The sequence below is a fragment of the Hippopotamus amphibius genome, chromosome 8, assembly GCF_030028045.1.
Source record: "Hippopotamus amphibius kiboko isolate mHipAmp2 chromosome 8, mHipAmp2.hap2, whole genome shotgun sequence".
NCBI classification, from domain to species: Eukaryota; Metazoa; Chordata; class Mammalia; order Artiodactyla; family Hippopotamidae; genus Hippopotamus; species Hippopotamus amphibius.
This window is the reverse complement of record NC_080193.1, coordinates 73,148,531-73,168,817: the sequence shown is the minus strand read 5'-3', so window position 1 is coordinate 73,168,817 and position 20,287 is coordinate 73,148,531. Positions and strand designations below refer to the sequence as shown.

At 49.9% G+C, this 20,287-nt stretch overlaps 1 protein-coding gene across 4 annotated transcripts in view; it reads right to left on the bottom strand.

Moving 5' to 3' along the window:
* The window catches only part of IQCA1 (IQ motif containing with AAA domain 1), a 169,333-nt gene that overhangs the window by 11,327 nt on the left and 137,719 nt on the right, over positions 1–20,287 (bottom strand). For 3 of the 4 annotated variants that reach the window (XM_057744335.1, XM_057744336.1, XM_057744334.1), the window contains 2 exons: positions 11,933–12,019; positions 1,647–1,824 (listed from right to left, as the gene is read on the bottom strand). In XM_057744335.1, the coding sequence (XP_057600318.1) occupies positions 1,647–1,824; positions 11,933–12,019 (265 nt within the window). Of the gene's footprint in view, positions 1–344; positions 1,825–11,932; positions 12,020–20,287 lie in introns of all 4 variants that reach the window. The other variant, XR_009055021.1, reaches the window with a different exon arrangement.

Genomic DNA, 20,287 nt, shown 5'->3' with positions numbered 1-20,287 from the left:
AATGTATGGGGAGTAAAGCAAATCACAATAACCAGGAGCTTAAGATCAACCAGAAAGGGCCGTATATCTGCTCTGTTTTGGCGGTGCTATTGTGACTAGTGAAGGATTAATAGAAACCAAGTCTGACCTGATAGTTTTTATTATTCTCATCAGTGCTAACCGCTGCTACCACCACCTCCTCTACCATGACCACCACTGTGACCACCAGCATCTCCGTCACTTCCAGGCTGCAGTCACCATCACCACCATTTCCAACACCAACACCACCACTACCATCTCTAAACCAAATCCACCACCACCACCGCCACTGTGGGTGGCCAAGATGACCCCTCGACGAGTTGCACCTCTGGTATTCACACGCTCTGTAGTGCACTGTCTTTGAAGCTGGGCAGGCCTTGTGACTTTCTCCTGACTAGTAGAGTGCGGTGGAAGCGGCTCCACGTGACTTCTGAGGCTGGGTCACAAGAATCCCTCCAGCTTCTGTCTGAACCTCTTGAAATGTTTGCTCTTAGGATGCTCCCTCTGGGGATCTAGCTGCCATGCTGTGCAAGGCCATAGGGAGGGGCCAGGTGTAGGAGGTCTGGTCACCAGCCCCAGCTGAGCTCCCAGCTGACAGTCAGCAACGACTCCAGTTGTTGAAACACCTCGAGGAGAACTCCCCTGCTGAGCGCAGTGGCCCCTCAGAACCACGAGAGGCATACTCTGTCGTTTCAAGCCACTGGGGAGTCTGTCACAAGCAATAGAGAACGGAAACCACCACCAGCACCACTGCCAGCCCCCTGTGCCATGTAAATATTCCTCCCCTCACCACCATCACCACCTTCTCCCCCTCCCTCTCCTCCACCACCACCCATGCTCCTGGGGAGCTGAGATCGTGCTGGACATCCTAGCCATCTCATATAAGGGTCACCACAGCCCTGTGAACTAAACAGTTCTCCTACTTTACAGATGAGAAAGTGGAGGCTCAGAAGGTCAGCCGACTTGTCAAGGTCATTGGCGGTCCAGTGACAGAGCCGGGATCAGAACCAGGTCTCGGCAGAGCCCACATCTCACGGCTCTTCCCAATTTCACTGCACTGCCTCCCAGGGTCACTTTTTTATATTGTTCCCATTTAAAAATAGGTTTCAAAAGAAGTGGATTTTGAATCTGTTTATTCAGGGAAAAAAATGGAAAAAAGTAAGCTCTTGTTGTATTTAGTGTTTAAGTAAATCAACATTCTCTTGGACTAATATTTTGAAACCGGAAAAAAAATCAACCTGGTGAAAAGAAATGCTGTTGTATGAGAAAGACATTGCCACCAGGGGGACAAGATGAGTGACCCTAATCTACCTGTCAGAAGAAAAATTCGCACCCACAAGGGCTTTTGTCTCTTTCAGGGCTCAAAATAATAATCCCTGTCCAGTTTCCTTTTGTCTTGGGTAAAAGGAATTATGTTAGCAGAATAGACATGTATGTTTTGCTCTTCTGACCTGGTTTTACGTTTACAGCTTGGAGTTCAGCTGACGTCCCAGTGTACTGGGACTTACATCACCTTCTGATGGTCACTGGGTGACAAAGGCCACCCTCCTGGCTCCACACGTCTGCAAGCCCACACCGGATGGCCCGGCCTCGGTTACTGCACACTGGAAGGGGTGAGGGGTACTTGCCGTATCTGGAAGCATAGTCTGGTCTGGGAACCAAAATAATTTTTTGGTAAACTTTGCAAAAAGGTTGAAGTTCAGCATCAAAAGGCCGCTGTGTTGTCCCCACAATCAGAATCCTGTCGTCCGGTTTCAGGAGTTTCAGGATTTTGGGAAGCTGGTTTTTCAGGCGTTTAGGTTGCATCTGGAAGAAAGAGAGAGGGGAAAAAAATTTGAGCCCGCACATAGAAAAAAAGAGTTAAGAACTAAAGAAAATCTAGCTTTGGATGCACTGTGGTACACATTTGTTAAAGTGATTTCAGGCCTCTGATGAACACACTTTCCTTGAGTCTCTTCTGGGTCGGGTCTCGGGACGTGGTTCCTGGGTTGTGTGGTCTGAACTGCTGGTACTTCCTCTCCTTGAATCTGGTGTTCAGATTTGGAAAGGGGGAAGGAAGGAAGCACCTGACCGAACACTGTAGCGTCTTAACCCTGAGAATGGGACACAGGGCGGATTTCCAAGCGGAAGGAAGCTGGCTGGGATTGAGAATGTGTTTCTAGTGCATTCCTCTGAGCTGTTTTGAAGGCGAACTCAAGATTTCCTTTGCTGATGGCTGTGACAGTGAGGACAATGAGGACCAGGGCCTGGATCTCAGATCTGGAAACACCCAGTTACCTAAGAGTGTGAAACTTGTCTCTGAAGCAGTCTGGATGTAGCTTGAACCTGTATTATTTCAGTATAACCTCAGCACTTATGAGGGACAGGAGCAAGATGTGAGGTATCCAAGGGAGGATGACTTCCGGCCTCTGGGGGGGGGGGTCAGATTTGGCCATGTTGCCATGGCAACACATGGGCTTTAAATCAACCAGGACTAGTGCAGCAAGAGAAGAGGAAGCGGCTGGGGTGATGGGGGCCTCTACAGAGATGCCCAAGCACAATCGGGGCCTTTTTAGCTCCCATTTGGCTCAGGGGCAATTGAGCTAGAGAGTTAAAGATTCCACCCATCCAGGGCTTTTCTGGAACTGCCCCAGCACCTGTGAGCTACTCTATAGAGACGAGGTCACCTGTTGCTTGGCCCTGTGTGTCCTGCAGGAAGGGGCTGGTGACATCTAGCGAAGGGAGTGGGCATGGGATAAATTCCACGCTCAGGAATAAAAGTGAACGGCAGGGAACTGGAGGCGCAGAGGTGACAGAGCTGTGTGTGGTTGCAGGGCCTTTGAGACAAAACACTTGTGTGCTGGGGAATGTGTTCCTGGGAGGTCCTTTGTCTGCCCTGTGGAACTGGGAGTCAGACCTGGGACGGCCAGCCTGCTGGGCAGAGGCAGGGATGGTGAGGGTAGGAGTGCAGCCCGCAGGGCAGGTGCGAGCCCGGTGGGTGATGCCGGGGAGGGAAGCGGGAGGGAAGGGGCTGTGGCCGTGCTGGGGCCCAGTGTGAAGTCCCTCCTTCCTTCCCCTGTTTGACCAGCAGAAATGCCCAGTTCCATGTCCAGGTTGATGAGGTGCAGGGAAAATACTGGATAAGAAAGGGCAAGACCCTGGGCTGAGGGGCCATTGCCCAGTAGGAAGTGGCAGAAATCTTTGGCTCCAATGAGGCACGAGGTTGGGGGCTTGCCTTGACCTTCCGGGACAGGACAGCTTCTTCCTTCCCAGCCATCTGCCTTGCTCATGACCTCTTCAGTAGTACTGGTAGCATCTACTGCGTGCTTCCTGTGTTCCAGGGGCCTCGCTCGGTGCCTGAAGTGGACGTTCTCACCTAATCCTCGGGGCCGCCCCAGGAGCGGGACCCGTCCTCCTCCTCACTCAGGAGATTCTGGCCTGAGGCACAAGGAGGCCAAGTGAGGTCCGAGACCCAGAGTTCACGAGTGGGACCCCGGCTGCCAGCGTGGAGGCAGTGACTCCAGAACCGTGCTCTTCCCCTTCCTCTGGGGGCCCTGCCTCGCAGCGGGGATGTGCTGGGGGCCTTGCTTGCCTCCCTCCCCCCACCCCCTGAATTCCCTTCCTGTGTAGGGGCCTATAGCAATTGAGGGCTGCAGAGGAGACTTAAAATACCTATCTACTATTATTATTATATTATGTTATATATTATTATATTTATATCATCATGGTATAGATCAGCTTTACTGAGATATAACTCACATACCATACAATTCACCTATTTAACACGTATAATTCTCCAAGAAAATTAAAATACTAAAAAAATAAAGTGTATGATTCAGTGCTTTTCAGTATATTCACAGAGTTGTGCAACCATCACCATGATTAATTTTAGAACATTTTCATTTTCTTTTCCCCCCAAAGACCGTACCCATCAGCAGTCACTGCCCATTTTTCCCCAACCTCCTTCTCCAGTCCTCAGCAATCACTCGTCTACTTTCTGTCTCTGCAGATTTGTATATTATGGATATTTCATAAATAGAGTCATTCAGTACGTGTGTGTGTGGCTTCTTTCACTTAGCACACCCTGTTCGAGGTTCACCCATGCTGTGGCATGTTCTAAAACTTCATTTTAATTAATGAATGATACCCATTGTATGATTATGCCACATTTTATTTATCTGCTCACCAGATGATGGACATGTGGGTTGTTTCTACTTTTTGGTGCTTGTGAATAATGCCACTATGAGCACTTGTGTACAAGATTTTGTATGGACTAATGTTTTCATTTCTCTTGGGTATGTACAGAGGAACTGAATTGCTAGGTCATATGGTTACTCTATATTTAACTTTTTAAAGAAATGCCAGACTGTTTTCTAAAGTGTCTGCACCATTTTCCAATCCTAGCAGAGAGCAGAAGATTTGTGTCTCCATACCCTTGCCAACACTTGTTATTGTCCGTTTTTCTTATTTTCTCCTTTTATTTAGCCGACCTAGTGGGTGTGAAGTGGTACTGCATTGTGGTTTTGCCTTGTACTTCCCTGGAGGCTAATGATGTTAGCATCTTTTCATGTGCTTATTGACCATTTGTAAATCTTCTTTGTAAAAATGTGTATTCAGATCCTTTGCCCACGTTTTAAAAATTGGGTACTTTGTCTTTTTATTATGGAGATATAGGAATCAGTTACATGTTCTAGATACATGTCCCTCATCAGATGACTGATTTGCAGATATTTTCTCCCATTCTGAGTTGTCTTTTCACTTTCTCGATGATGTCCTTCACAGCAGAAAAGTTTTCAGTTTTGAGGAGGTTCAGTTTACGTTTTCTTTTGTTGCATGTGCTGATGTCGTATTTAAGACACCATTGCTTACTCCAAGGTCATGGGATTTGTGTGTCTGTTTTCTTCTAAGGTTTTACAGTTGTAGCTCTTGCTTTTAGGTCTGTGGTGCCTTTTTGGTTAACTGTGTGAGGTAGGGGTCCAACTTCATTTTTCTGCAGGTGGCAATCCAATTGTCCTAGCATTTGCTGAAAAGACTATTCTTTCTCCATTGAATTGTCTTGGCACCTTTGTCAAAAAAATCAATTTTTTGTGAATGTGATGGTTTATTTCTGGACCAGTTCTATTCCACTGGCCCAAATGTCTCTCCTTAGGCCAGTACCACACTGTCATGATTTATGCAGCTTTTCAGCAGGTTTTGAAACTGGAAAGTGTGAATCCTTCAACTCTGTTCTTTTTCAAGATGTTTTGGCTATTTTGTGTCCCTTGAATTTCCATACGGATTTTAGGATCAGATTGTCAATTTCTGCAAATAAGCCAGCTGGAATTTTCATGGGGATTGTGTTGAATCTATAGATCAATTTGGGGATTCCTGCCATCTTAATAAGTTTTTCAATCCATAAACATGCTGTGTCTTTCTATTTTGCAAGGTCTTCATTAGCTTTTTTCAACATTGTTTTTGTAGTCTTCAGAGGAGAAGTCTTGCACTTCTTTTGTTAAGTTTATTCTGATTTTTTGGATGTTATTATAAATGGAATTGTTTTCTTAATTCTGTTTTTTCATTTTCATTGCCAGTGTATAGAAATAAGTTGCTTTTTGTATATTGATCTTGTATCCTATCCTGCAACCTTCCTGAACTAGTTTATTAGTTCTATTACTCTTTTAGTGAATTCCTTAAGGATTTTCTATATACAAGATCATGTCATCTGCAAATATAGTTTTATTTCTTCCTTTCCAATATGGATGCCTTTTATTTAGTTTTCTTCCCCAACTGCCCTGTTGAGAATCTCCAATATAATGTTGGATGGAAGAGGTGATCTTAAGGCGAAAACATCCAGTATTTTACCATAAGGATGATGTTAGCTGAGGATTTTTTGTAGTTGCACTTTATCAGGCTGAGGAAGTTTCCTTTTCTTTTTCTTTTTTAAATCATGAAGGGGTGTTGGATTTTGTCAAATGCTTTCCCTGCATCTGTTGAGATGATGGTGTGGTTTCTGTCCTTTATTTTAACGATATAGTATATTACATTAATAGATTTTTGGATGTTAAGCCTGGGATATATCCCACTTGGTCATGGTGTATAATCCTTTTTCTGTGTTGTTGGATTCAGTTTAGAAGAGACTTTTTTGTAATGTAACTCACAGCAGAGAAAGAGATAGGATTTTTACAGTAAAATAAATCCCACAGGCTGGGCCTGAAGCCAGACCACCAGGCAGCTTCCAATCATTTCCTCCTGCACTCACAGGAGTCCAGAGCCGGCTCAGCTCCATCAGGAGGGAAAAAGGGCCCTGCAGGACTCCACTCAGGAAGCACTAGTGGGGTTGGGGACCACAGAGGAGCTTAAAAGAGGGCAAAGCACAGGAGAGGGATGACCCAGAATGAGACTCCCTCAAATCCCGGAAATGGGCATAGGGATGGAAACCTGCTCCTGAAGGGGCTGGTCCCCAACCCCCACCCCAAGTCTTTGCAGAAACCTGCCCTTGCTCAGACCCATGGCGCTGGGCTGCCTGGGATGTGGAGGTGTGTTTGATGGGCCTTGACTTTGCTACTGAACTTCCCTTGGGGGCCAGGCTGTGTACAAAAATGAAAAGCTCAAGGAAAAAACTCTGTAATAACAGGCAGATGATGTAACAAATGATTCAGTGCACAGGCTTTGGGTCAGACAGATTTGATCCCAGTCTTGGCTCTGCTCCTAACAGATGTGTGACCTGGGGCAGGTTACTCAACTTCTCTGAGCCTTAGTCCCTGCATCTGAGAAATGTGAGTAATCATGGGTCCTAACCTGGAGGGATGCTGTAAGGAGTATATGGCATAATGAGTCTGTCTGATAAGTGCTTGAAATATAAATGCTGATAGGAAATCAATGCTAGGTCCCTCTATTGAAGAGTAAGGTTTTTTTTTTTTTTTAATAAATTTATTTATTTTTTTACTTTATTGGCTGTGTTGGGTCTTTTTTGCTGTGCGCGGACTTTCTTTTAGTTGCGGTGAGTGGGGGCTACTCTTCGTTGTGGTGCACGGGCTCCTTATTGCTGTGGCTTCTCTTGTTGTGGAGCACGGGCTCTAGGCGCGTGGGCTCCAGTAGTTGCAGCACATGTACTCAATAGTTGTGGCTCATGGGCTCTAAAGCACAGGCTCAATAGTTGTGGCGCACGGGCTTCGTTGCTCCGCGGCATGTGGGATCTTCCTGGAGCAGGGATCGAACCCATATCCTCTGCATCGGCAGGCAGATTCTTAACCACTGTGCCACCTAGGAAGCCCTGAAAAGTAATGTTTTTAAAGGGGGGAGTCAGAAGGTCTGGGGGCTTTCCGATTTGGAGGAAACTAGCAATATTGCCAACGGAGCTGAACATGACGGTGTAAAGAGCACCCAGTTTCCATTGCACTGGATGAGACACTAATTGCTCATCTCTGAGAAGCTGCCTCCTAGGCCTTGTGCCACTGAGGAAAGCCCTCTCCTGAGATTCTGGAAGAATATTCCTTATAGGAATATCTAACCCTGTGCCAGGAAAATATCCACTGCATGTACACAAGGTTTGGAGAGTTTGGAGATATTCAGAATTCATTTTACCAGGGTGGATCCAAAGCTCTCTTATGAAAAGTGGTTATGCTAAAAAAAGTAACCCTTTGAAAAGGCAGGAGGAGGAGCAGGGTGATGTGGGAGGTGGTGATGGAGGAGGAGTCTGGACAGGCTCTGCCGGAACTGGCAGCATTGTGGGGGAGGCGTCCCATGAGTGACTGCATCCGAGCCTCAAGGGAAAGCTGCAGGCTGGGGATGGAGTGGGGGCACTCATTGGTGTAGGTGTGATGTTTGAAGCTACAAGATGGTGCCCAAGAAGGGCGAGGAGAGAGAAAAGGTCCATGGGCTTGGGATGGAACCTCAGTGAGCGCCAGTGTATTTAAGGGGTGGGTAGAAGTGCATGGAGGAGACACAGAAGAAAGTGTTGGCAGGGTCTGAGGAGACCAGGAGAAGGTATGGCCATGGAGGCTAAGGGAAGATAGAGTTTTACAAACTGGGGCTCACTGGCGAAATGGATTTCAAAGAACTTTGTGCGAGCAGTTTCCATGGCACTAGAGAGCAACAAGTGGACAGCAGTGGGCTGAAGAGTGAGTGGGGATGGAGAGAATAGATGAGCCTTTTAAGAAGCTTTATAGAGAACAATGCAAGGTCGTGGGGGTGACTAGGGCATGTGTGGGGTGCACACGGAGCTCCCCAAAGACTGCAGAAGAAGGACAGATCCCAGGACCCTGGTGAGGCTGGAGACTGCCACACTGTGGGGGCAGAGACACGCTTACAAGGTCTGCCCCCATCCCAGCAGCCTGGTTGCCATGGTGACAGTGGTGCAGTCCTGCCTGTTCTGAGGCAGGAGGTGATATTGCTGTCTGTGTCTCCTGACAATGGGAGGGATGACCGAACTTAATTAGCCTGTTTGGATAACAAATGTTGATCCTGGGCCGCGTCCAGAGTGACATGTTCGCCGATGGCGAGTCCCATTAGGAAGGGATGCAAGTGAAAGGTGAGTCCGTTCAGCCAGCACTCCCCTGCACTTGGGCCACCCCTGCTCCGGTTCAGAGCCACGTCCATTATGCACGAGACCCGTGTGCTCATCCATCATGCCAGCCAACATCCCCACCATCACCTGGCAACCTTCTCAGCTGCCGCCCCTTCTGCTGGACCTGCCAGCCCCGCACCAACCTTATTATTGTGGGCAATTTCAAATTAGTGTCTAACATCCTTGCAGCAGTTTCCATTTGCTTTTCTGCAGCCAGCTTCACCAAGCCACAGCAGCAGCCAGCGCTTCCCTCGTGGAGGCCCTATGGTGATGTGCGCAGGGCTTCTGCTAGATGGAGTCACGAAGGGTAATGGAGCAGAAAATGCAGCAGCAGCCCGGCTTGTCTCATTCCTTACTGTGCTCACCTCATACACCTCCAGCCTCGGATGGTGGAGAGGATGGCCCTCCTCCCGGGAGGGGAGGGAGTGGATGCTGTCCAGGCATCTGCCTGGTCCCTGGGGGCTAGGTGTTGAGGACAACGTGGGAGGCAAGGTTGGTACGGGGTGCAGGGGACTCCAGACCCTGGCATATCTGGCTCTAAAACCAGTGGGCGCCACGGGCAGTCTTCAGGATGCGGTTTGGAGTAGCTGGGGGTTGAGGCGGGGAGGAGGGAGGACGCAGGTGTAGTAGAAGCTCGGAGAGCAGAACAGGAAGCCAGCGCTGACACTGGAGCTGCATCCAGGTGGGGAGAGGGGTCCTGCATCTGAGTCCCAGCGTTGACCCTTGACCAGCTGTGCGCCCTCTTCGGCCTTCGTCCTCTCCTATAACACAGGGGAAGGCTGCCTCCCTCCCAGAGTTGCTGGGAGCTTCCTGACCTACGCATTGTGCCCTGGGGCCTCCCATGCCTGTTGCAGCATCCCTAGGGGTGGCTGTGCCCGGGAGCTCTGCACCCAGGAGTGATGGCTGCCGCTTGGCCTTCTCTGTTGCCTCGCTCCTTAGGATGGGCCGAGCCTCCACATTGTACCTCCTAAAGGGCCTTCACTCAGAGGTGGGGGCATCGAGGGTGGAGTTAGTCATTGCGGGTGAGAGTTTTTTTCAAGGAGTGTTCCTGGAATCCCTCCTATCCCCTGGACAGCTGCCAGGAGTGCTCTGTGTTGTGGCTGTGGGTGGTGGTTTCTCTGCAGGTGGACATTCTTCTCTAGGTCTCAGTGCCTTTGGGATCAGAGAAGCGTTTGGGATGGAGGCCAGGGTGGGTGGTAGAAAGGATGTCAGGTTCCTGGATGGCCAGGTGATGCAATGTGGAGCCGACTGTGAAGCCTCCTCGTGCCTCTTGTCTGTGGGTGCAGCTGCTGCCCTTGGCATTTGGTGGTCACCTTCAGAGCGTGGATGTCCAATGATCATGGCTGCCTCCGGTCCTGGTGGCTGAGGGACTTGGGTAAGGAGAGAAGTCAGAGACTGGGGGTGGGGTGGGGAGGAGAGGAGAGCTGGCCCAGCACTGGCCCCAGAGTCAGGAAGGCAGCGGGAACGGAACGCGGCAGCCCTGCCCTCCCAGGGGCTGGCCCGGGACGTGCAGCAGGAGGATGGCCGCCACGCGCTTCCCTGGCCGGGGCACTGGAGCCGGGGCCCCCGCACTGCGGGAGGGTGTGCGTGCCCCTTGCAGCTCTGTCTGTGCCTGGGCTGTCTCAGGCCCCCAGCTGGCCTCATGGACATTTGGAAACCCGGGACCTTTCTGCTTCTATTCATCTGGTGTCCTGGGATTTTCCCAGGTTGTGATTCAGTCTTCAGTGCAGTTAATTCCCTTGATGGATGGCAGACTCTTCTGATGCAGAAGGGGACAGAATAAATGTCTGATTTGCCCACCAAAGGCCTTCATTTTCTACTGGAATAAGACTGGTCAGTGACTACATTTGTGGGAATCAGAGACTGTGCTGGAGAGAACATCTCGGGGCCAGTAAGAAAAGGGCCAATTCAGGGGAGGGTCCTGGAGGTGCTCCTTTGTTGGCTCCCTGCCCCTTCACAGCGACTCCCCTTATGGGAGGCGTCTACTGAACCCACATTTCATTCCCTGCCGTCAGCGAATGGCAGGCCCCAGGGCCCCTCTGGCTCTCTCCCACGGGCGTGTCCATCCCTCTTACTCTCCGACTCAGATGTACAGATAAGCAGGCGTAACTGTTGGTGACAAACTGACAGCTCAAGGTGGTCGTGGGAGAGAATCTGAGAGGAGCTTCATGAACTCAGGCTGTTCTCTCTGGAGCCCTTTAATTAGATAGTTAAGGAAGTGGAGGCTCAGAGAGGTTAAATAACGTGCTCAGGGATACACAGCCAACTAAGATGAAGGGCAGAGCAGGCCTGGAACACACATGGCCTGAACTCTCATTCTCCAGGCTGACGTCCAGTGGGAGAGCCTTTGCCCATTAACGAGACTAAGCTTCCGATGACGTGGAGTGAGTGACACGGTGGATTAAACACCGCATTGCGTCTCTCTTTAGATTTATTGTAGCAACTGCCGCCTTCGAGTTCTCATGTGTGTGGACTTTTTTAAATTTAATTTTTCATTTTATTATTTTTATTACTTTTTATTGGAGTATAGTGGCTTTACTATATGTGGACTTTTTAAAATGAAGCAGCTTCGCCAGCAGAGGGAGCTACCTACCAGATCCCCAGATTAAATAATAAATGAGTCCTCAAGAGTTTCTAAAATGACAGGGCAATCAAGGCTCATTTGGGGAAGAAAAGATTGAGCTTTCATTCTTTATCCAATCATCTCTACCTGCTAAAAATGGTGCATAATACATAAGGATCAAAAGTGATTAAAATCCTTATGAACTTAATCAGAAATTCACCGTTAACCACTATTTGCTTTGGTGCAAATTGATGTGGAATAACAATCATGTGTATCTGCAAATTTTTTTTTAACTTGTGGGAAATTTGCTGGTGATTTGTGGGGGAAGTACGGGGGAGGACAGCCATTGAAAGGAGAGAAAAGGAGGAAGGAAGCAATTGACGGAGGGCTCCCCCGGGGCCCCGAATGCGGGGTGCTTGGTGGTTCTGTGGACCGTCTTTGTTCATAAATTTCAGGCCTTTTGCTGTTTATTATGATGAACAATAGGAAAGCCTAATAATAACTCCTGTGTGCCATTTGCTATAACTGAGCGGAGTTCTCTCAATTGTTTCTTATCCCTGGATCCTAGGTTTGGGTTTAACGCTCCCCTCCCCCCTTCTCCATACTTTCTTTCCTTTCTTCTAAATTACGCCTGCCTCGTAAAATCACACACTGGATCCTTTCAAATGCAGACAGGAGCTTAGGGCAGAGAGCTGGCTCCCCTCCAGTATCTTTCCTCCCTTGAGAAAGCAAGACCCATCTGAAAAATCGAGGTAGCCCCTGGTACCCAGCCCCTTCGGAGGAGGGAAAGGGCCACATTAAGAAACAACGGGGAGGGAAGCCCTCACCTTCCTTTCGGCGCTGGGGACTTTTTTGTAGAAGGTTTTCTCGGTGTCTCCGATCCACACCACGGAGGGCTGGAGCTGGCGGGCCACCTGCAAGGAGAAGGGAGAGGCTTGCTGGTAAATGCATTTCCTTCTGGGGAGCACACTTGACCCCCGGGGAACAGCAGGATTTGGCAGCCCCCAGGGCCGGCTCCGGGCTGAACCTCCTTCACGGCGGGATGGGGGCGCTGCCCCGCCCTCTCCCACCTGCGGTCGGGATGCACCGGGGGGTCTGTGCGCTCCGCTCTAGGAACCCGAGCCTCGACTCAGTTTGGCTTGAAATAGGCCAATAGGTTCCTGCTGCAAACAAGGGGAATTGGGCCACGAGTTTGAATAACAGCCTACGCCCCGCTCCCACGTCGATTCAAGTTTGCTCATCACGAGAAATAGCCGTTTCAGCACCAGGGCCCCAGTGATGCCATTTGTTCGTCTCCGTGTGGCTGCGCCTTTGTGGCCGTGGTTTCGTCTGGAAGGTGGCTCTGAGCCCCTCCAGGGCGTGTGGGGCTTCGCAATGGTGCTAGGACTTACCGTGGGCCCGTGGATAATTGCCACACACCTAACAATCTCTTCAAAGCGCCCCCATGATAGCGGAGTTCAGGTATTTTTGCAACAATTTGTGCTTTGTGCAAAATTGTGACACATAAAAGCCGTCTCCAGCTACAGCGAATACAGTGTTATGTACTCCTATTTTTATATTTCTTTAAACATCATTAAGGCAGCAGGTATGATTTTTGAACCAAGGCAGACATTTAATAAATGATGGAAAAGTCACCGGGAACACTGGCTGAGTCTGCTTCCACCAGCACTAAGTACCAAGGGAAGCAGATTATGCGCATTCAAAGACAAAAGGGGATTCAGCTTGATCCCCGTGCCAGTCCGACCCCCGGGCTGGCTGTATTCCAGTCCCACACACGCCAGGGTGTTCAGAGAGGAAACGGTACCAGCCAACTACTCTTTGGTTGGCGTTATTCTTTAGGCCCCGAGCCACAGAGCTTAAGAATTCAGAATCGCAAGTTTCAATCCCAGTACCTGAGGCAGCTTGGTGTGGAGCGATCAAAATGGTGAGCGAGCCAGGCCCTGGCCACACACGTTGTACAGGGCATCACGTGCAAGGTCACGGCCAGCACCGACCAGTACTTCCTCTGCTTGGAGGACATGACCTGTGATAACTCATTCGAGCTCACTACAACCCCACGAAGCAGGTCTCGTTATTATCATCCCTGTTTACAGATGGGGAAACTGAAGCTCAAAGACGCTACATGACCTGTCCAAGGTCACACAGCTAGCAAGTGGCAGACGCAAGGCCAGGCTGATGCCTGCTGGGTCTGTGCTGGAGGCATGGCCTCGTCCTCAGGTCCCCTCACTTCCTCACGCCAGACACTTTGGCATCCTGCCTTGCCCCACCTCCCACATCTAACCAGCCCCAAGTCTACCCATCCCCCCTCCTAATCTCTTTCAATCCCATCAGTGCATCCATTCTCTCTGTTCCTGACTTTAACCCCCAATTTCTCTCCAGTTGGCCTGCCCACTGCAGTCAGAGGGACCTACTCAAGTGCCTGAGGGGCAAGCTCCGAGGAACCATTGTTCTGCTAAAAGCTATTTTGGGTTTAAGTCAAAAGCTTCCCTACTTCCAGCTCCTAAAGAAAATAAGAAAATGAGATACTGTGTATAAAAGGTTTTCAACTTCTCAAAAAAAGATACGTTATACTAACAAAGGCAAAAATCTTATTCTTTTCAATCCCTCTTAAAAATCTTGCTTTAGAACGGAAACCAATGAAAGCGCAATTTTCACATAAACAGTTGTCTCCTGTCTCAGGTTAACTCATGTGCTCACCAAGGCGGCAGACTGGCCTCTCCTGTGTCCATCTGGCAAACAACAGATTTTCCATGGCTTCTTATTTGTGTGCCTCTATTCTCTTGATCCAGCTGTGCTTAATGGGAATTGCAGATGTGAGTACCGAGTATTTCAGTGTTCCTTTTCTCTTTCTGCTTTTAATAAGGTAAGCTATATAGATGGACTTGAAACACAGGTGTCTTATTAGCTTGTGATAGTTTTGAAAGCAGCAGTCTTATTTCTAGCACCTTATTTAAAGTTGTTTTGAAAACCTGGCTACACCATTCCACTGAATGTGAACACTAAGGATTGTTCCCTGAACTTGAGTGCTCTTTCCGAGCAGTGGGGGAATTCCGCACTTCCTGTGTTTCTAACGTGCACCTGTGAAGGAATTCCTTCCTCAGGACGGTCACCTGCTCTGGGGCTCCCAGGGCTATGTGGAGGGCCCAGGTGGCCACGTGGTTTGGAAGGGCTCAGTGATCATCAAATGAGCAGAAAACATTTCCCAGGTGAGTTCTTTGATGATAACAATACAAAAATACAAAGAATGGTTATTCGCAAGTTGCCTTGAGATCTAGGACACCACCACTACTCCCTCTCCATGTACCACATGCGGAGCCAAGCGTGTCCCACCTGACTTCCCTTTATACATAAGGTGCCGAGGAGGAGAGAGAGGCCAGTAAAATTCCTCCTCTCCCAGCACAGAAAAGTGTGGAGCCTAGAGTCAGCCCGACACCCCCCCCCCCCCACCCCGCCAGCACTGTCATCAAGGCAGCAGGCTGCCACATTGCCATGGAGACAAGATGCCTATTCCAAAGCATCTCCTTACCCTTGGCCTGTGTCCTCCTCTATCACCTTTCACTCCAATAGGAAGAAGGGCTCTATAACCATCGTCATCTTGTCCTCCAGCACGTGAATACTTCCCTGACCTGCCTCGGTGGCGAGCTGGTTAGGGGACGCCTGGTGACCCTGCTCAGTTCTGGGTGGATAAGAGAGGCACAGAAACCTGTGCCCTCCCAGGCCAAACACCTCTCCCTCCAGGAAGAATGGAAGGAACTGAGGCTCTTTTCCTTGAGGAAAAGAAGACTCAAGGGGGCAAGTAACTTGTTTTCAAATAGCTGAAAGGCTATCATGGGGAAGAAAGCCTAGTTTTATTACTTTGGGTCCAGCATGTAGAGTGAAAGCCATTCTCTCGTTTTTCATTCACAAAACATTGATAAAGGGGCTCTGATGTGCCGGGCGCTGTGCTAGGTGCTGTGGTCCCTGACTTGAAGGAGCCCACCGATAGAAGGGGAGGGCAGATGTGTGGCTGGGAGGGTGGCCCAAGGAAAATGGGGTGTCAGCAAGGACCACTGATGATAGAAAGAGGGAGAAATGGATGAGGGATTAAGTAGGAGTGGAGACTGCAGACGAAGGTTAAAGCAGATGGAACTTCCAATGGTCTCTAGAAAGGCCAGAGCCTGGGGAAGGGGATGCATCTGTCATGCTCAGAACGGGAGCCAAGGTGCAGGGCTAGGTGTGCCTGCGTAGGGCTGCTTGGGGTTGTTCTGGAAGGTGCTGCAAAGGCCTTGGCCAGGCTACGGAGTTTGCTTTTATCCTGGAAGCTGTGGAGGGGCTGTAAGGGACTTGAATCATGACTGTTGATCCTGGGTGTGTTACAGAAAGATCCCTCTGGTGGGGTGTGACGCATGACTGTTCCCCGGAGACTGGGGAAGAGGTGGGGGCGTGTGTGTGGAGGGCATGGTGAGAGGTGAGGCTGGAGGCAGGGAGGGGGTTAGGAGGCTTTTGGAGGAAGAGGAGGTGAGATTTGGAGCAGAGGAGTGGCGGGAGGGCAGGAAATGGGTGTGAGGGGTATTTAGGATCTGCCAGACCTGGTGATGGTTGGGTAAGGGGTGAGGAAACAGAGGGTATCCAATGCTGGGAGGCCTGCAGGACAAGAGGACGATGGCTCAGGAATCCAAGCAGGGGACTAGACGAGGCATGAAATGATGAGGTCAGGTTAGGCCACAGGAGCCTGAGGGCAGCTGGGTATCCAGGCAGCAGGGCTGACGGGTTTGGGGAGCAGGAGGGGGGGCTGGAAAGGGCTCTGAGGTTGCAGCAGAGCTGTGGGAATGGATGGAGGGGATTCCCAAGGAAACAGGGAGAGGAGAGGAGGCCAGACCAGGGCTGCAGAGTGGGGACCACAGGGTGAAGACGTTGAGGGAGGAGAGAAGGAAGAGAAGCCCCGGAGAGAACAAAAGGGCATAGAGGAGGGGGCCATTCCTGGGGCCCAGGGAAGGCAGGGGGCAGCAAGGGAGTGGGCGACGGTGGCCAGTGCTGGCCCAAGGGTCTGGCAGCCAGGAGGTCACTGGCGGCCCTGGCAGGGTATGGAGGGGACAGAAGCCAGGTGACAGGGCCCTAAGGAGTGCATGGGACAGAGACAGGAAACGTGGGCAGAGTTTAGAGACAGCACTGGGTGGGGAGGTAAGGCAGGAGAGGATGACCTTGAGGGTGTGAAGAACAATCTCGTGTTTGCAAGTATAAATGTCAAGAAAAATCTGTAAAGATAGGAAAGGTCTGACGAGTCGTCCTCAGTGGAGGTGGCAGGGGGTGTGTGCCTGTCTGAATATATATTCTGAAATTTTTACCAACCAATGAAGCTTTTGCATGACAATAAGATAGGACCGAATTTCTGGGCCACACGTTTCCAAGGCTCAGCCTTGCCTGCCTGATGCCTGCGTAGACGTGCTCTAACCCTCCGGCACCTGGCTGGCCCACAGCCATCCTTCCTCCTCCCCATGGCCGTGCAGCAGGGAGGGTGTCTCCCCTCAAGGTCATCCTCTCCTGCCTTACCTCCCCATGCAATTTCACTTCGTACGAAATTTCTTTCTTTGACATTATTTTAAAAAAAGGAGCTTCAACATTTATTGATCTAACCCCTGGTTTTTGAACATTTGGATGGCTTTCCACCTTCTTGCTAAACCAAACAGCACTTAGATGGGCGCTTTTCGGTCCATGAAGCCGCTACGTTGGAGGACCTGCCAGCTCTTCACGTTCTCACCCGTGCGGTCCACTTGCCTTCCTGGAGGCCTTCTGTTCACACTCTCTCCAGCCACAAACAGAGGATCTGTTTTTCTACTCTCTTTTTCTCAGCGAGTATGAACAATAAAAAACTCTTTGCCAATTTGTTAATGAAAAATGGTATCCTTTGCTCTTTTAATTTTCATTTAGCAATGAAAAGGCTTCATTTAAATTACCCACAGATAGTTTGAGGTCATGGGCAATTAAATGTAATTAATTCATAATAGAACTTTTCAAATGTTACAGGGGATAGTTTATTTCAGCCGCCAGTAGAGGGCTCTGCAGTCCTATTGAATATCATTTCTGGAATAAAAATGCGTTTCTACCAACATGTGCTTTTTCAAATTCCGGGAAGGTCTAGCAAACAGTTACTTCTCCATCCATGTGAGTTTTATGGATTTGATCTTTTGTATTCTCCAAAGAAATGCTGTCAAACATCCGCCATTGGAATTAGATTCTCTTGGGTTGGGATACAATGGCTCAACAATGAAAACCAGTTTGTGTTTGGCACGCTTGAATTACTCATTAGATCTGCCCAAATGACCCTTGGAAGCTTTGGAAGTTCTTTCTGAAAGGGTCCTATTTTGCTGGCCATAGAGAACCCCAGGAAAACCCAGCTCCTTTTTTCAGTGGTTGGGTCTTAGTTTACCAAACTGAAAGGACCATCCATCCACCTACCCATCCATCCATCCGCCCTCCATCCATCCAACCCACATAGATTTGTGGAGCATCTGTGGTGGAAGGCAGGGAGGTCTGGGAAACATGGTCCCTGCCTGCAGAGTGTGTGGCCTCCTGTGTCTGAATGGGAGCTACTGGGCAGTCAGGCAGCGCCAGCAAGGTGCTGCCACGCTGGGGAGGAGCGGGGGGTGGGGGGGGTGGGGGGCAGGATTATTGGGGGGAGGGTTACTTTCCCGAACTATAGTCACTTGGATTCTAGTTCCATATTTAATCTATGAAGACATTATGTTCTCTATTTCCACAAATGATATTTTAAAAATTTTTATTTCCTTGCATTATCTTTTATGTGATCCTAGGAGTTACTTCAAGTCCTTACTGGGTGTGAGTTGGGATAAACTGTGAATGACAATCACAGAAAGAACAGAGGTGGATTAAAAAGTCAGGAGTCTGGCTGGGCTGACCCTGTACGGGAAGGAAGGTAAACTGAGGCAGAGGAGAGGACCAGGAGCGAGCTGGGAGCACAGACACAGCTGATGGACTGTGGCAGGTGATGTGGGGGAAGCAGGCCAGTGCTGGTGGCAGAAGTCCCCTGATACCATTGCTGACTATTGGGCGGTATTTGAGGGGATGGTGTCAGGATGGTGACAGGCGTAGGCCTTACAGATCATCCGGACTCTCCCCGGATCCCCTCCTCGCAGCCCACTCCCAGCTACACTATAAATAACATTCACGCCCATCGGCCCAACTCTGCCAACTTTGTGAGCACAGGGGTTAACGCCTGGGTGCAAGGCCATGCTCATCTTCCCCAGGCACCTTCTAGCCAAATTTAGGGCACCCCCTGCTCTAAGTGTTTCCAAATTGGTTAAAAATTCTTTAACGCCTGTGACATTGACCCCGTCCCCATTACCCACCATGAACGAGAGCAGATGCAGCCATGTTTATGTGACTTACAGGCCACAGCGTGTTTCCGCACACCTCACCGCAGATGGCGCCCGGGACATCTGCAGTCAGGACCACACCACCTCCCCCAGCTGCCCATCCTCTGTGGGGGCGTGGGGATGCTTCAACTGCTGCTCAGTTTTGCTGTGGACCTAAAACTGTTCTAAAATGGAAAGTCTATGGGAAAAAAAAGGTTTTGATGCCAGCGTGCGTTCCCTTCCTCCATCTCCGCGACCTAGTGGGAGGGGACCCGGCTTTCTGACAGCAGCCCACCCAGGGCTCACCGGCACCAGCCCCCAGTTCCTTTACTGCCACACCTGACGCTGCACCAAAGCAGCTAAATTCTGTTTCTCTCTTTCCCTGTCCTCTCCCCTCTCCTCCCTCACCCCCTTCTCTCATTTGAGCAGCTGTTTTGGGGGGTCAGGTGTAGGTCTTTGCTTAACCTTATTCAATTTTACCTTGTAAAGGTGGGACTAACATATTTATTACATTTATTACACACCTGTGTGTGTTTTTTTAAAGATCATCCACGAATAGCCACGATGTCTTTGTCCGGGTTATGAACCAGGAGACGTCTCCACAGAACCGTCATCCGCTGACTCTTGGGCCAGCTGTTTACACCAGCACATCTGGGCAAGGTCCCTTGGCCAGCTGCCACAGGCCATTGGCTGTGAGCCCAGCATGGAGTCCTGGTGGGTGGTGCTGAGGCACGAGCAGCATCTCGGCTCCTTTTTGTCTGGATTCGCAGGCCAGTACAGGCCACGTCGCCTGGACACCGGCTGGGCAGCCTCATTAGCCCTGTTCTCTTAAGCCTCCCTCTGAGTCCAGCCCTCAGTGGCCAGATCTCCTACAAAGGGGGAAAGGGAGGGAGCAAGGACCTCAGGGAGCGAGGGACCGTCTCCCCCAGAGCTCAGGAGGAAGATGCTCTGCCCTGGCCTGCTCTCCGGGGCACCGCTGGCCTCCCCTCCGCCTTCTCATGGGCGGCCTGGAGGGTCGGGGTGGAGAATCAAGAGGGCGCGGGGTCCCGCAGGAGCTGCCAATGAGACGCTACAGCTTCCAGTTTCTTCACCCTCTCATGCTGAAACGTCCCCGGCTGACACTCTGGCCCAGGAATAGCCTTGCCCTCGGGCCACCACGCGGGTACAGCTCTCACAGGGCCGGCAGGACACAGCCCTCACGCCCCCAGAGGCCAGCTGGGGAGAAGGTGACGGCTTTGGAATCAGACTGAGGCTTAAATCCAGAGGCCAGCCCCTTACTTCCCTTCTATTTTTGGTCAAATTAAGCACTCTTGAGTCTCAGTTTTCTGGTCTGTAAAATGGAGACATTAATTCCTGCTGCATCAGGGATTGTGGCAATTAAATAGAAAGTGTGTCTAAAACTCCTGGCCAGACGACAAGAGTCTTCCCTCCTTCTCCACCATAAATGCCCGAGGAGGCTGGCGCCCTCCTTGATAACTTCTTTTGTCCACAAAACACCTATTAAATATTAATCATTCATCCCATGTTTCTTAGTTGTTAGCTATATTTCTAATAGTTCCTAGGTAAATAGATGTATATTGCTTTCCACATACAGCTTTACTGGAGGAAAATTTTAAATAACAATTGTTAACTTGTACCATAAAAGCGGTTGTTAAAGGAACACAGAGTTATTGTGTGTAAAATAAAGGAACCCTCTCAAAATAATGAGGACAAAATAGATTTGAATTCATGTTTGGGAAACAGATCAGAGACTCGTTTTACCAGCGTGTTTTCACATGCACAGGGTGTTGTGGGAGAAGTAAACACCTCCAGCCAGACGTGAAATTATGA